Source organism: Triturus cristatus, chromosome 12 (assembly GCF_964204655.1).
Source record: "Triturus cristatus chromosome 12, aTriCri1.1, whole genome shotgun sequence".
Classification (NCBI taxonomy): Eukaryota; Metazoa; Chordata; class Amphibia; order Caudata; family Salamandridae; genus Triturus; species Triturus cristatus.
In genome coordinates, this window is record NC_140595.1 from 457,112,475 (window position 1) to 457,129,593 (window position 17,119).

Sequence of the window (17,119 nt, forward strand, 5' to 3'; positions counted from 1 at the left end):
TTTCCTTTGAATGACTGGTAAGGATTTTATAACCTGTTCACCTGCTATTCAGCCATAAACAAAGGAAGGCAGTAACGTAGGATGCCGAGTGCAACTACATCAGGGGGGGGGGAAAAACACAAAGCGTGGGATATAAAAGCGTCTAAATGGAAGGGCATCAATAGACAGCTATTACGCTAAAGAGAGCCAGGTATCCTTCTTAGCAGCGGGGAGGAGAAGGAAGGTACAATGGGAAAACGGAGATTCTAGTGATAAAGATAGAAAAGCCATAGCCACAGGCACTAATGGCAATACATTTAGAGTTTAGTACAAAATTGCAATCCAACTGCAGTTGTACTTGTGGGAAGCCTAAGGGACAGGAAATAAGATTAAGTTGGGCAGTGGTTCCCAAACTTTCTGGAACCACAGCACATTTTCAAAACTAAAAACCTTTGCGTTCCACCTACCTTTAATGGACACGAGGCTGGCAATTTTTTTATGTAACTAATGCATTGTATAGTAGCACACGGTCATTTACAGAGAGCACATTTTTCCACTGGAATGGCCACTAAATTTGGACAGGCATACAGTTTTATTGATAAAGCTATACTGCACACAGTCGATATTGTGTGGGAAAAGGGTTTCAGTGAAGATTTATCATTTGATCATCACCAAGTTAAATGTCTCGGTTTGTTTGGATCTTGTTAAAATCTTGGTTTCTATCATACTTCAGGATTACAAAAAAAGTGCTTGATTTTTCCTTTCATAACTGCTGAATGTGTACAGTTCATTTACAGGGATTACATTTTGTTGTGTATTATAAAAACATTACATACTACAGCCTTTCCTTTCACACTCCCTGTACCCCAGCAAGACTGTCACTTAATTCACTTTACTTTCTCCGACTGTAAAGTAAGAAGAGTTTGTAAACACCAAGCCCCTTGATGAATAACAGAAGCACTAATTTGTCAAAAGGCATAGCCGGACATTTGACCTCTGTCTTACAAGCACAGCAAATGTGATAAGTACAGAATGTAAATGTATCTTTATTGCATGGACTTTCATGACCCACAGTTTGAGATAATCTTGAGTAGAGGGAACATGGGCCTGGTAAGCAGTACCCTGGGAGATCTGCCTGGGAGTAAAAGGCTGCATCTTTTGAAAATAAAAAAATGGTGCATTACTCCCTGATGGAAGCCTGAATGATCGGTTTTAATATAATTTAACAAAGCATCAAATAGCACTGAAGGACAATTGTCCTACTACATATATTTGTATTAGTTACTTGTTAAACGACCTGTTCAGGGCAGATAAAGAAGCCAGCAGAGAATATTTAATAGCTTTATAGAGTGTGGGTTGCGCCACCAGGTATTAGTGTGCTGTACCTACAATAAGAATGTATTAAACATGCGGCAATAGGGACACAATTAAGATGATGCAAGAAGTAAGGCAGCCTCCCCAGAAATAAAGAAAGGGAAAAAAGAAATTAGACACAGAATAATGCTGAAACATTGTACATTATCAAATCTACCAAATGTTCTGGTGGGTTACTTCATAATACTGAAAATGTAGAACACAATCAGCAAGAGGTCTGCCTCAACATGACATGAAGTAAGCAAACACTGTATGGATAACAAGAGACGAAAATTACTTCTCGCAATCCCAAGACCTATAAATAGAAGAATGCAGCTTGAACTACGCATTTTAGCACCAATCTCAGGCTTTTGACTCATGCAAAGGATGCATTTCCAATTGTTACCTACCGCACACGCCGCAGCAGCCGCCTCCTCCCCAAATGTACCTGCGAGGAACCAAAGACACCAGTTAACATCAGTAGCAGCTTTAAGAGAAGATGCAAAGACAAGACACTTATTTTATTACTAATAAACGAGAAATGGATCATGATGGACAGGAGAATAACGCGGGCGGTTGGTCGATGCAAGGGAATACTAGATGGCCATCCACCAAGATCCTGTGTTTTTAATGGGCAGCGCCTCTGGAAGAGAGGCAGTAGGGCTCTCAATGGCCCACGTAATGACTGCTCTATGGAGAAATGATAGGAGCTGATGGGGAGCATTGCGAAGTACAACAGATTATAGCGAAATCTTGGCTCCCATTGTCTGCTCTTCACTTTTGTGCACTGCAGTGTAGATTTTAATCTTCCCTGCAGTGCTAGTGAGAGTACTTCAAACATTGACTTTCTTTTTGAAACTTACTGCACACACCCAAGAAGCACAATACAGAAAGATGGCAACTTGTACACATTTTCTTTCAGATTACCTATACCAGCAACTATTGGTCTTACTGAGGGAGATCTAACTAGTGCTTGAAATTTGGGAAGTACATTAAATGTTGCGGGTTAGACATACTTTTAATTAAAAAAAATTATTAAACTACAATGATTCAAAGGAAATCGACATCTGAATGTATGTTCATGTTCAAGTCTATTTTCCAACTAAACTATTGAGACTCACACAAAAGAAATCAAAAGGGGATTTATTAGCTTTTAAGCAAATCTTGGAGGTGCTGCATTGATGCTCAGATGTGTCCAGCGAGCGCATAGGTGCAGAAAAGCAAATCAGAGGTTGAAGTAGATTATATATGAGCTTTTATTTGGGAGGACAAAATTATGGCAAAAAGATCGATGAAAAAGTGGAAATAGTTTATTAAAAGTACGAGGTAAGGGGAGAGGAGCCATTGAAATGAGGGTTCATGTCTGCCATCAACAGAGCGTGTGAACCATCCAGTATTGAGCAGATAATATACCAAAAAGGATTTCTATAGCGTCTGTTGCAGATTTCGGAAGACAGGATATCAAATTCCAACAGGACAGTAATATGGAAATTTTCACACAGAGGTTTTCCAGTCAGCTGCTAAAACAGACATTATGATACAAACTATCAAATAATTCTTGGCAATGATTGCTAATTAATTCACCCATTGTGACTCAGTACAGATGGGAGAGTTGCTCGTTTGCAGGGATTCTGCTCGGGAACAAAACTATGCTTGGAACCATAGAACATCTTCATGTAGGGACCGAGTCACCATACTACCTCAGTATCTATAAATCAGAGTCAGACTAGCTATAGTGCCTCAACTTGCTCTCATCACCTTACCAGAGAAACAAGTGAGTTGGCACCCTAAAACACAACACTCTCGAACTTCACAGGGATCGCAGTAACAGGACACACCCTTTCTCCCTCTCACTTGTCCGTAATAAGATAAACAGGAGACACAAAGGAAGTTTAAAATATTTAAACTATTGTGCTCTAAGATGCAAAATTTACACCACAATTAGAAAACAAATGTACAGCAAAAATATTGCTTGCATTGTTAACATACAAGATACCATAAAAAGCCCAGTCATGTTACAAGACAGATTAGCCTGAACACCCCCTCTGATACTAATGATTATATATCAAAGATCTCCGGGATAAGTGGTGGACCCTGTACCTTAGCATGCATCGATGGACGTTCTACATCTCAGCTAACGTGGTAATTTTGCCTCAGGACCTTCTCTCAGTGTGTGTGTTTTGAACTCCTGTGCTCGGTTAGATGACAAGACATGTATGCTGATACAGCAGCTGCATTATCGTGTTTTAGGTGCTAGTGTCTGACCTGACAGAATAACAAGGGGCATTGTAGTTTGACCTGGTCTATGGTGTTCAGACTAAATCCCATGAAAGGAACGAAACACGAAAATATATGCAGGTTGTGTGTGAAAATACAATGTGGCACAAAAGCAAAGGTGTTTATATAGTAATGTATGCAAAGGAAAATGCTGCCACAACGTGCACAATTAGGCTAACATACGCAAAACTACAATGGGCCATGCAGGAAACACACATCACTAGGAGCAAAGTAGTTGATTGTGTATGAAAATACTTTGAGGCGTGTTACAATTGCTATTGGGACATACACCAATTGCTTCAGTTCATTTTGTTTATAAAATAAATTGGGATGTAGTAAGATCCTTCATAAAATATTTTTTTTCAAGGACACCAAATAATGAAGTTAGAGGTGACAACCACACCTAGTCACCATGATGTTTCCACCTTTTGAACCTACCTACTGCATTCCCAGCCTTTACACCCACATCCCATTAACTGCTTTGGCAGTGAATTCTAAATAATAGAATTATTTAAGTAACAATAATATTCACATCAGAAAAAAACAACATGTAGTGCTACGTAGCATAGTAAGTAGATTTGGTGGATAAGCAATTTAGTTTTTCCCCAGTATTTATTTTAATTTTCTACTGCAGATCACTAAATACTACTTGCACAGTAAAGTAATACATCAGTCTGTACATATCTGTAGCATTCAAGATTAGAAGAGATTTAGGACATGTATCTAACACCGTTATTTCCCAGTGTTCTGGCCCAGGAAACTAATATTTAACAACAAGCGGTTTAATGATAATATCCTATGTAACATGTACTGGGAACCAAAGCAACACTTCTACCAATCTACCTCTCTAAAGGTAAATTTGCATAACTTCACCACCGCAGCATGTTTCTGGCAACATTCTAATCCACATTACTGACAACACCCTCTAGGCGCAAGCTCCAACCCTGCATATACAATCTCACATGCCCCTAAAAAGGCAATACCCAACCACATTGCAACTGTCCCCATGCATAGTCATGAAAGGTCATCTATCTCATCCATTCCACATATTCAGGGTGCTCAGTCATCCGATCTGGCTTCCAGTTTTACCAGATATTCGTCACATATTTCGACCGCTAGGTCCTTTCCTCGTTGCATACGGAGTCTACAGATAAGCAATTAGATTATACCGCAAAGGGACAGTTTCTTTTAAACAATGAGCTACATAAGTTACTCTTAATTGCAGGAGGAGGACCTTTCAGGTGCACGAGTTGCACGTCTGCATATCAGGAAGCTCCAGTGGTGAGTCAAGAGCACATATAGGGTTTGGAACCTGGAAGCAGCACTGCGGAATAGTGGTGCAACCAAAACTGAAAGTTGTATTGTGAGTTAAGATGTCAAGCATGTAAAAAGGAGAATATGCCAAGTATGACTTTGAAAACTAGCGTCACAAACGTAAAGGCCGTTTTTTTTTTTTATTTGCCCCGAGCTACCCAACTTTGTCAAAAGGATGTGGTGGGAGTGTGTGAGGGAAGGCTAATTAGGGTTCTTGTAGCAAAGTCAAGTGTTTGTCCAATAGGGAGAATGAATATCAATATGTAAATCAAAAAGCAGGTCACTAGGCCAATCTTATTTAGTGAGTGTAATTAAGTCTAGGAATACATTAGTTGTATGGAATCAGTGTAGACGGCCATTTTCTTTTTTTTTTACCTTTCTCATTTTTAGTACCTCAGGTCATACTGGGAAAACAGTAATAAACACTTCCATTCAGATAAAAAAAAAGCTGAACAACAGTTGAGTGAAGGACACATAGTATGAGTGGAGAAGATACAGAAGACGGTTATAGGAACAATATGTGGTAGGTAGTCTGTACACCAAGTATGCCAATATCTTGAATAATAATGGAAGCTTAGAAAGCTTCAAATATTGTTTTCCCTATATGAATATAACAAAATGAATACATTATTTATGAATCATACCACAAGTAAAGTCAGAGTCTTTTAGTGATGATATAAATATTTTCCACTGATTTGCATGTGGATTGACACTACATTTAGCCAGTGCTCATGTCCTGGCCCTCGACATGAGACCACATCTGCTTGCACCGCCCATTGCTGCTGTCAGTTCTGTGCTGCAACACAACCACTTACCATCGCACTCCTACAAGTGTGACAATATAGAGTATTCCAGGCACCCCAAAGCAAAAAGAATGGCTTTGGCGGCAGGTATTTGTAATTTTTTATGAATATTGAATTAATAAACCACTGTAGTTATGCTCGTCTCTAAGTTAGATAAACAGCGCAACCATGTGTCAGACTCTCATAAGTACTGGTGTTGACAATTAAGAGCCAGTGCTGAGCACTCGAAATCACCGGCTCAAATTAAGCACAGGATTTGACCAAATAATACAAAATGAGGGGTAATTTCTTTAAGCTGGAAATCTTGCTTTAAGTAGCATTAATTTAAGGTGGAGAGATGTAACTGGCTTACTCATTTCAAGCAAATGTTCTGCACAAACGAGTTTGCCCCTTTGAAATGTTGAGGCAAAGTTTACATTGATACTACTGTATTGCTCAGTTGTTTCGGTCGACAGGAACATAAAATTGCATCAAGTAAAAAGGACTGTGCAAACTAGCTGTCATTATAACATGCAAAGTAATCTCTTAATGTATTGTAACAGTTTCTGAAAACGTGCTGATGATTCGTTGGGGTAATTATTCTGGAAATACACATAAAAAAGAAAGGTCTGGTGAAGTCAATTTTACCCTAAAGGTGTACGTAGGGAATTATAATTCATAATTTAGTCTTTCCTCAAGGTCTGAAAAAACCTTTAGTTAAATAAGTATGTATGACTTAATTTTCTGATTACAAAAAAGGACTAACTCAAAACTGGTTCTATAGTAGCAAAGTTAAATTCCTGATCTATGCAAACATATTTTAGGAATCACATGTTTTAAAGTTCATCAAAATAGATTTTCAAGAGTATACAAGCAGTTAAAAAAAAATAGCACTTTCAGCAAGATCTACCATTTGTGTGTTCCGCAAGTAGAGTCTTTAAAGCATAAAGTCACAGTTCGTCTTGGATTAAACATTTACTGATTCAATACTTGCATTAGAGAACATAAAATAAAATCATGTTCAAAGGCAAGATGTCTGAATTGGACCACAAAAAATGTTAAGCAAACCATTCAATATAGGACTACGGAAATTAGAATGTTACAGTAACTTAACATTTTAAATGAATAGTTTCAGAAGTGAGCAACATTTTACATTAAGTAACTAAAGGCCTTCTGCGATCCATTTAAGGTATTCACTTGTTAGCACAGCACATTTTATATACACGATCTGAACTTTAAAATAGTTTGATTTCATTTTATAAAAATAATTGAGTTTTATCCAAAAAGAGTTTAATAAACTTACCTCAGTAAAGAAAGGGACATTTTGTTTCAAACAGACTGAACATTCCATAGGCAAAAATACAGTGCCCTTCCTGGGGTTCAGGTGAATGTAGCCACAAGTCTACTTGGTGTTCAGTATATGTGGACAGGTAAAGTAAGGCAACAGTTGGTTGTTTGGGAGGGCACCTATTTTATTTGACGTGTTGAAGAGTGGAGGTGAAGTTAGGAGCAATATTGAACAGTAAATACCTATGGGGGGATCTTCATTTTTGGTAAACATCAGTGCTTAATTTGCGATGGTGGTTTCCAGCACTCAGCACCGGCACTTAATTGTCAGCACCGGCTATAGTGACAGTCCACCCCATGGTGGCCCTGTCTTTTCTTAATTTTGAGCAGAGTACAACAACATGTTTATTAAGTCAAAATACATTGAAAATGAATAATTCTAGCCTCTCATGCCATTATTATAGCTCTGTATGGCCTGAAATAGTCTGAACTGTCACACTTGCAGGAGTGCGATGGTTAGGTGTTATTCTGGTACTAATTTCGATTAAAGATCAGTATAATTCAATACATATAACTGGTTGCCCAATGCATTTCGAGCCTGGTCTGGTTCTTCTTCAGGGGCTCATTCTCTATAACATAAACAACATGAAAATTACAATGATGCGAAAGCGTCATCTTGCACATTTGCTAAGAGTGTACATGCATGATTTAATTTGTGTTATCACTGTGATAGAAAGAGTGTAGCCTGGGAGAACCACACCGGAGGAGTGACTTCGCTGAAAGAGAGTATAACGTGGGAATTGGGGGAAGTAAAGTGTAAAACTGACTTAAACCGAGGTGGGATAAAATGTGTACCTTAGTCTTGGGTGTGAATCAGGATTCAGGCTTGAAAAGGTATCGCTTTCTGGAAGATGAAAGTTTCAATCAGTTTACAATTTAGTCTTAGCGCTATCTCTGGGGTATTCACTAATAGAGATTAGTTATCGTGGCGTGATCAGGGTCTTACCGTTAGCGAGTCGGTACTTTTCCCGAATGCTGTTCAAAATAATAGCGCGACGAAAAAACGGGAGTCCGTTCAAGGATGTTCGTCATATTCGAGTCCCGCGGAGGAAATGTTTAAAAGGGTTCTGGGTTGACAAACGAGGATGCGGAAATCTCGCGATAATGAGAAAAAAACTCGCGTTGATGTGAAAAGGAAAACTGACAAGGGGTTATGGTTGGAGATTTGGTCGCCATCTTGGACAGGGATACTGCTAAGTTGGGAGTACTTTAGGGAAACTTAGTCATGCAGATGATGTTCGGATAAAGTAAAGATGCAAAAATAGCATAAACCAAGTACCATACATTTTTTAGCCAGGGATCAAGATTCAAATCAACCACCAGGTCCATCAAAAAACGTAAAACCAGGAGAAGCCATCATAAAACCAGCACGAACACGGAGTCAGAAGCAAACCTAGTAGTGAACATTTCATCTAAGGATCTCACCACATCACAAATCCAAATACTAAACAAAGGACTAGGATATGTTCCCACTCACAATACCAATCTACTCGAATGTGAATTAGCTCTCTTTAAATTTACCAGAATATTGCGACTAAGACATTTCTTCACAAATGTATTACCATCTAAGAAAGAAGAAGAGGAAAAAGAATTTTTGGAATTTCGACCTAAATCCAAATATCAAGCACCTGTCTCCCATAAAATATTGGACCTATTTGACAATCTAGTGAGAAAAGACCTACAACAATTATATTCCAACAAATCCAAGAGAAACAATCTAACCAAATTTGAAATCTCCACATTAAAGTCAATTCAAAACAACACTGAAATACAGATTCAGAGAGCTGATAAAGGAGGCGCCATTGTCATAATGGACCGCTCCTTTTATGTCAGCGCTGTCCAAGAACATGTGTCAGACTCTCAAACATATTTGAAACTTGATCAAGACCCTATAACAGACCTAAAAATCACCTTAGAAAGTATTCTAGAAAAAGCGTTTGAAATGGGATGGATAAGTACCGCAACTAAACAGTATCTCAAGGTGGAATATCCTCGGAAACCCACATTGTACATGCTTCCGAAGATCCACAAAAACCTATTCAATCCACCTATGCGACCAATTGTAACAGGATGCGGTACCATTTTCGAACCTCTTGGTCACTATATAGACTATTTCTTACAACCCTTTGTCCAAGGATGGCAGTCATACATAAAAGATACGAAGGATTTTCTACAAAAACTTGAGATGGTAACACCTACAAATGACATGATGTTCTGCACCATAGATGTTAAATCATTGTATACCTCTATACCACACATAGCAGGCATGGAGTCAGTAGAGTGGGCCCTACTGCGACAATCCTCACTCAGTGCGGATAAAGTTTTCATTCTTGAACTTTTACACTTCCGTCTTCATCACAGCTATTTTTACTGGAACGACAACCTTTTTTTTTTTACAACAACAAGGAACTTCTATGGGCTTCGCCGGGGCTCCAGCGTATGCAAATACCTTTATGGCCAAATTTGAAGCAGATCACATATACAATGACACTGAATGGACCAGCAACTCGCTGCTATACTGCAGGTTCATTGATGACATATTAATTCTCTGGATAAACACTCAGGAGCTGCTTGAAGAGAAGATTAAAAACCTGAATCAAATAAATGAACACATTCAGTTTACTTATTCAATCAACCCTAATAAAATTTCTTACCTTGATGTGTCCCTCACGAAAGAAAAAGGACCGATAAAAACTGAAGTATTTAAGAAAGAAACTGATGTCAATAGCGCGCTTCATTTTCAGAGCTTTCATCCCAACAGTTTGAAACAGAATTTACCACTTTCACAATTTCTACGGATTAAAAGGATCTGTTCAAACCCAGAGGATACAGAAAAACACACGGCATATCAACGACAGATGTATCTAAACAGAGGATATTCTGAAGAAGTGATAAAACAAGCCCAACTACGCACTTCTGAACACACAAGAGAAAGTCTACTACAACTTCGACCTCGCAAACAGTCATCACGACAAATATTCGTTTCTAAGTACTCAACCGTTTCTGGACAAGTGAAAAACATCATAACTAAACGCTGGGAAATGCTACAGAATGAACCGGATTTCAACAATATTTTCAAAGATCAACCCATGTTTGCGTATAAACGATCTAAAAATATCAAAGAAATCATCAACACACCCACCAAGCATCGTCTCACCAACTACAAAGGGATGAGCAGATGTCAGAACTGTGTTCATTGTAATAACGTCATAATAGGGAACATACTACACCATCCACTAACTGGAGAAAAAATCCAACTTTATCACAATTCTGATTGCAATTCAATTGACTAGTTTACTACATCAAGTGTCCTTGCGGAAAACTATACGTTGGAAAAACTGAACGAAAGATTAAAGTGCGAATATCAGAACATAAAAGTACAATCAGGATACAGAATAAAAACAGCAGTCTAGCCACACATTGGAATGAGGAGAAGCACAGCATCGCCCAGCTCAAGTTCTCTGTGCTAAAGAGGGTAACACAACCCCCAGACACAGATCTCACTAGAAGACTCTTACAAAGAGAGACCTATTGGATCAAACAACTTGACACCTTGATTGAGAAAGGAATTAACGACAAGATTGACTATACTTGTTATTTATGAATTTACATACTATGTCTAAATATGGCTCAGATACGGATACGTGAACGTGGTTTTATTTCACATGTTAAATGTAAACATCCGCACACCTGGGATCACACTACTTTAACCTACATTTCTATATTCATGAACATCACACTAGTTCAGTTATCAGAAACACACAACGCATACCCATTCTCGTGTTTTTCTTAATTTTTCTCCTTCTAATAGAGGCACTTAGGTTTACGATTCTTAAAAATGTCAGCTTTACCCCTAAACACATCGCGAGTATTTTTATGCTATTTTTGCATCTTTACTTTATCCGAACATCATCTGCATGACTAAGTTTCCCTAAAGTACTCCCAACTTAGCAGTATCCCTGTCCAAGATGGCGACCAAATCTCCAACCATAACCCCTTGTCAGTTTTCCTTTTCACATCAACGCGAGTTTTTTTCTCATTATCGCGAGATTTCCGCATCCTCGTTTGTCAACCCAGAACCCTTTTAAACATTTCCTCCCCGGGACTCGAATATGACGAACATCCTTGAACGGACTCCCGTTTTTTCGTCGCGCTATTATTTTGAACAGCATTCGGGAAAAGTACCGACTCGCTAACGGTAAGACCCTGACCACGCCACAATAACTAATCTCTATTAGTGAATACCCCAGAGATAGCGCTAAGACTAAATTGTAAACTGATTGAAACTTTCATCTTCCAGAAAGCGATACCTTTTCAAGCCTGAATCCTGATTCACACCCAAGACTAAGGTACACATTTTATCCCACCTCGGTTTAAATCAGTTTTACACTTTACTTCCCCAATTCCCACGTTATACTCTCTTTCAGCGAAGTCACTCCTCCGGTGTGGTTCTCCCAGGCTACACTCTTTCTATCACAGTGATAACACAAATTAAATCATGCATGTACACTCTTAGCAAATGTGCAAGATGACGCTTTCGCATCATTGTAATTTTCATGTTGTTTATGTTATAGAGAATGAGCCCCTGAAGAAGAGCCAGACCAGGCTCGAAATGCATTGGGCAACCAGTTATAAGTATTGAATTATACTGATCTTTAATCGAAATCAATACAATGAACATTTTTTGGACATCCAATGAATAAAATTGAGATGAATCAACGACAGAATATTGCTTAATTAATTTTTTACTGAACATTATAAAATTTGCATGTATAAAAGTTGAGAACTACTAAAATATCTGATATCAGAAAGCAACAGTGCGTGGAGGTTGGGTCCCATAGACCCTGATATTGATGAATAGATTGGCATTCCGGACTGTTGTATGCCTCCTCCACAAGCACGCACAATTCAAATGGACTCAAGATAAAAAAAGATTACCGTCGATTTACTCTTAAACTAAGCGAGTGCCTCCCCCACTAATATTGTTATTCTGGTACGGCCATTAGCAGCGCAGGCTGGGTATGGGTGGTACAGGCTGCAGGAGCCTTCCGAGAAGGGCCACGGCACTTTATTTTTTTTTTACAAATTAAGCACTGGGAAACATACATTGTAGGAGGAGAGTAGATAACAGTGAGATTCTCCATGATTTATCAATTAATGGCAATCAAATATTCAATTGCAAGTCAATGAAGGCAAAAAGACCATTAACAACGGGGTGACCAAATCACCAACAATGTGCTTAGGATACCAATACGTTACTAAACTCACCTGTATACACAATTGTTGGATGTCTGTAGCCATTGCTATATGAAATTATTTTAAAGATTGAATGAGTTAGAAATTATTTTTTAGCATGAATCAATCATCTACCACTGGGTATGACTCAGTGTGGCCATACATAAGAAGGAATGCATGTACACAAGGTTAATAAGGGAGACCTACAACCATCATGTGCTGACCACTGATGTGGTTATGAAATTGAGAAATGATAAGTCCTCTTTATAGGGAACTAGAATGCATTTACAAGGAAGAAAATCGTATCTTACAACAAGATGTGGTAAACTAGTAGATGCAGATACTAATCCAGCAAAAAAAAAAAAAACTGTCCCCAAGCACCTGCCACCAAATGGACTGTAAGAATAAATATTTACAGAATGGAAGCTGGTAACCTGGTAACATGCTAAAGAGGTTCGCCACTATGGGGGGGTGGGGGGAGCGCTAGAGAGCCCATAGCAATATGACCAAACTGTAGTGCATCTCTGCTGGCCGGGTTCAATAACCTGCCTAAAGTTCCTCCATCCGCTGCCTAATCTAACAAAAGCAACACAGCATCTGTGTCAGGGCACTTGTGAGAAGTTGCAGAGTGCCTTTAAAGAATGTTTCTGCTCTGGAGAAGTTATCGGCCTGAGACAGTGGACAGCTTGGGCAGTGCCGGGCTAAAAAAGTCCACAGCCTGTGCGGACTAGAGAAGCCGAGATCCAGGCAGACATGAGTGAGGAGGAGAGGGGGCCATAAGAGAAGAGATCTGAGCCCCTAATCAGTCCCCACTTGGGACAAAATACATCAAGAGAAGTGCTGGGCATGGGGGCCGCAGAGAGTGGCCTCTGGCATCCTGTGGGGCCCAGCAAGTGAGCGCGACTCAGAGTAGAGGAGTGGCCTGCAGGCACTTGACAGCAGCATAGTAGTGAGTGGCAACAAAATATTGTCCCCCTTGTAACTCTTTGTTTTGCCCACTACTCACATACCACACATTGCATACATACATGCAAAACTATAAAGTCTGTGTTTTTGTAAAAATGATCTCTTATTAAAAAATATTGCACATACATAATAAAAACTCTGATAAAACTGAACAATTCATAAAATACGCCTCTGGAAAATTCACATGACAATTTTTTGGATTGAGTCCTCTTTGCACCATGGAGTAATCCTTTCTATTTCCCCAAGTTAGTGTTATTTATACTTTACTTTTGATCACAAATGGGGAACCACATAGAACCTTGTTGTTTTATGCTGAATATCAGAATTAGCAATGCAAGGTCAAACTACTGGAATGAAGCTCCAAGGCATATAAAAAAACCATTCAATTTCATATAATAATTTTCAGAAAAATAAAAACAAGTTGTTGACACGGCGTTCCCAGTGGACTACAGTTGATTGACATCACCTTCTTCAGGACAGACTTTTTATAAAAACTTGTTCAATTTCCAGTTTATTGTTGGACCAAACAGGCTTCACCCCTCAATATGGGTGGCGGATCATATCCTCAGGGAAAATGTCAGAAGGATTATTGATGCACACACCAGGACCTCCGTAATTTATGTCCCTTGGTCTCCTTTGTTTTCTTATGTTATTATTTCAACTACCACTTTTGGGTTCTTGATTGTTGTATATTCAGCCTTAGCCAGAGTCCGGTCTTTATTTACTTTTGGAATAAACACAATGGTGGCCTCACTAGCCGTGCCGTTTATAGCTCCGGATGCCAAGAAATGTTGGAAGAGATCAAGGACTGTGGGGCTGAATATTGAGGCAAATATTTCATAAAGTTATCCAAGTATCCATCAGGACCTGTAGTTTTGTGGGGTTTTAAAGTCCTAATGGCCTCCGTAACTTCACCTAATCTCAATGGTGAGTGGAGGGTCATTTTCTCCGGATTGGTTATGGCAGGCAAGAGTAATTTATTTAGGAAGTACCTCCACTGTTCAGAAGAGGAGTTAGTGTCATCATCATATTGAGATTTATAGAAATCTTTGAAGATGTCCAAGATTTTTGAGGGATGTGTGTGGATAACTTTCCGATTAGGTTTAGGAACAGCAACGCTTTTGTTGGACTGCTTATGTTTCAAACATGACACCAACATCTTACTGGCCTTATTTGCCTTGAAGAGTTTTAGACTTTTGGGTTTGTTAACCCAGACCCCAGCTCACTCACTCAAGATTCTACTAATTCTTAATTTTAATTATGGTGGGTAAGGAGTGTCTGGGAATTTGGGTTGGAGAGGTGGGAAGCCTCTAGAACCTGGATTTCTTTCTCAAGCTCTTGAAGACTGCTATTGTGAGACTTATTCAGTCTAAATTGAAACTTGATTAAAGAGCCTCTGACTGTAGCCTTAAATGCATCCCTAAACGTGAGGGGGTGTGGGGAGTGTTTGAGGATAAATGGTCTCTGTTGTCGTTTAGTATGGTAGTTTCAATGAGGTCTCTGGATGAAGGGTCTCTGACCGACTGTAGCCATCACACATAGGGAGACCGCCAGACAGGCACATACACGCTTGAAACGCTTTCTCTGTTTGAGAGTACTCGGGCGTAAGTGGAGCAGGGGACCGCAGCACTACGTCGCCCAGCAGGCATTGGGGCATTTCAGAAAGCAACATGGTTAGCGCAGCCCCTACTTAAGCATCTCCTCCTCGTGAGGAAAATGCTTGACAATCCGTTCCAGAGCGATTTAAGATGGCGGATGGTGTGTCCCCACCGGATTTCAGCTAGAAGAATACCAGCATCTCCAGTGTTTCCCGAGGAGTTGTTTTTAACATCATCTGTCGGGGAGCTGACCCGGTCATCGTTTCCTTGCATGGCTCGTCTGAAGCGGAGAAAACAGCAGGTACAGTTGGAAGGAGCGCCACCTTCACTACCATGACTGTTTTCCTAAAAACAGCAGGTACACTTGGAAGGAGCGCCGGAGCGCGTCCTTCATTACCGCGGTTTTGTTTTCACCCGTACGCTGAAATTTATCAGCGCCCTGTCTCAGTTAGGTACAGCGGTCAGGGGACTGCAACTGCGTACAGGAGTGATTTCTGTTTTTCTTCCGCATCTTTGTTTAATTTACATTTGCAATTTACATCGGGATTCGTCTACCACAGTCTCGTGGCCAAAGAACCATTACTGCGTGCTGGAACTCATTTTTGCTCCTTGCTCGCTACTCAGCATTTCCGTGGCATCGGAATGCAGGGGTAGACTTATTTTAGTCTCTTGCTGTGTTTATTTAACAGCACTTGTGCAGTCTGCCTTGGAGTGTTCTTGTCGTGACTCTCAAAACGGTAGGAAAGACTCACTGCATACCTACATAGAGGCTAGCAACCTCTTCCCTTGTTGATTTGATTACTTCGATATACAGACCGGGTTGTATCCCCGGCTACATTTTTGCTTGGTGAAACATTTACTGGAGCAACGCTTTTACACAGGTTTCCCAAGGAGTAGCTGCAGGGCTCCTGGTGAGTATGCATGGATTAACATTCAAGAACGCATCTGTGTATTGATGTATGGTACTTCTCATACCTGTTTGTTTTCTTATTACACTGCAGTGCCAAAACCTAGAAGGATGCCATTCGGACTCCTAGACCAGACCAGGGAGGTAGGAGGGCAACTGCAGCACAGTTTGTTATTTTATCCCTTTCCCCCGGGGCACGACCTCCCACAGCAGTGTCCTCTTTCCTCTGTTGGGGGTTGCGTTCAGGAGAATTGGGGAAATTCTCGACTACCATCGTCTCCGCTGGCCACTGTAAAAAGGTTAGTGGCGTTGTTTGTTTTGTTGTGCTGCTGACAACCTGACACCGACTCATCATTGAATCTCCAGATTTTACAAGATGGTCTTGCGTTGGTACTTAGAAGTGATAGAGTAATAGTTGAGTGATCGGAAATTAGCCTCAGGAGTATTGGTTGATCAGATGCATATGTGATTGAGATATTAGAAGGTAATCAGTTCTGGAGTATGATGTATGGATTGGTGAAGAAAGTGTGGTCCCTGGTGTCAGGGTGTTGTAATCTCCAGGTATCCAGCAATTTTAATCTAGAACTTAATTTATGTAGTGATTTGTGGGATTTCGAGGGTTGCAATGAGAATTTGGACTGTCTATTAATCATGAGATCCATGCACAGATTGAGGTCACCACCCAAGATAAGTAGTCCATCTGTAGAAAGTTGGCTCAAGGGAGTACTGAGAGAGTCCCAGAAATAAGGGTCATCAGTGTTTGAGCCGTAGATGTTTAGGATATGAAAGGAGTTAGTATTTTAGGATAATTTATTTAGGATCCCCCTTCCATCACGGTCTGATATGTGGGAATCTAAGGAAAGGCCCGAATTCTTATTGATTAGCGTAATCACAATCCTTTTCTTGTTGACGGCTGGCGAACATAGGGCAGTGTTAATCCAGCTCCAACCAAAATTTGATAATTCATTACAGATAATCCTGGATTGCTATAACAGGATTATGTCTGCACTTAGTTTGTATAAGCAATTCTCAGTTTTTTTTATGTTTACCTGGATGGTTAACATTTAAGGAGATGATTTTTAAGATCATATCGAGGGGGTTGCTAGCCTACCATAGGAGAGTATATATGGTTAAGAGATACAGGAAATTAAGATACGAGTCCCAGTGACCGTGTGTGTAGGAGGATTGAGTGAAGTGGGTGAAATTCTCGAAGAGCAACACCGGCGTATGTAAGAGGAAATTACTGCTGTATAGTCAAATTAATATCGTCTCAAGAAGGACTTGAATGGTAATGTATTGACGCCAATGAGTAAACATCAGTAAGGAAAGAAAGTGGAATGCCAAGTCAAATCAGTTGCCAG

General features: G+C 39.9%; 1 protein-coding gene across 1 annotated transcript in view; it reads right to left on the reverse strand.

The window, feature by feature from the left end:
- The window catches only part of LOC146776097 (borealin-2-like), a 201,276-nt gene that overhangs the window by 136,958 nt on the left and 47,199 nt on the right, over positions 1–17,119 (reverse strand). The window contains exon 3 of the mRNA XM_085636764.1: positions 1,743–1,780. Within this exon, the coding sequence (XP_085492890.1) occupies positions 1,743–1,780 (38 nt within the window). The remainder of the gene's footprint in view (positions 1–1,742; positions 1,781–17,119) is intronic.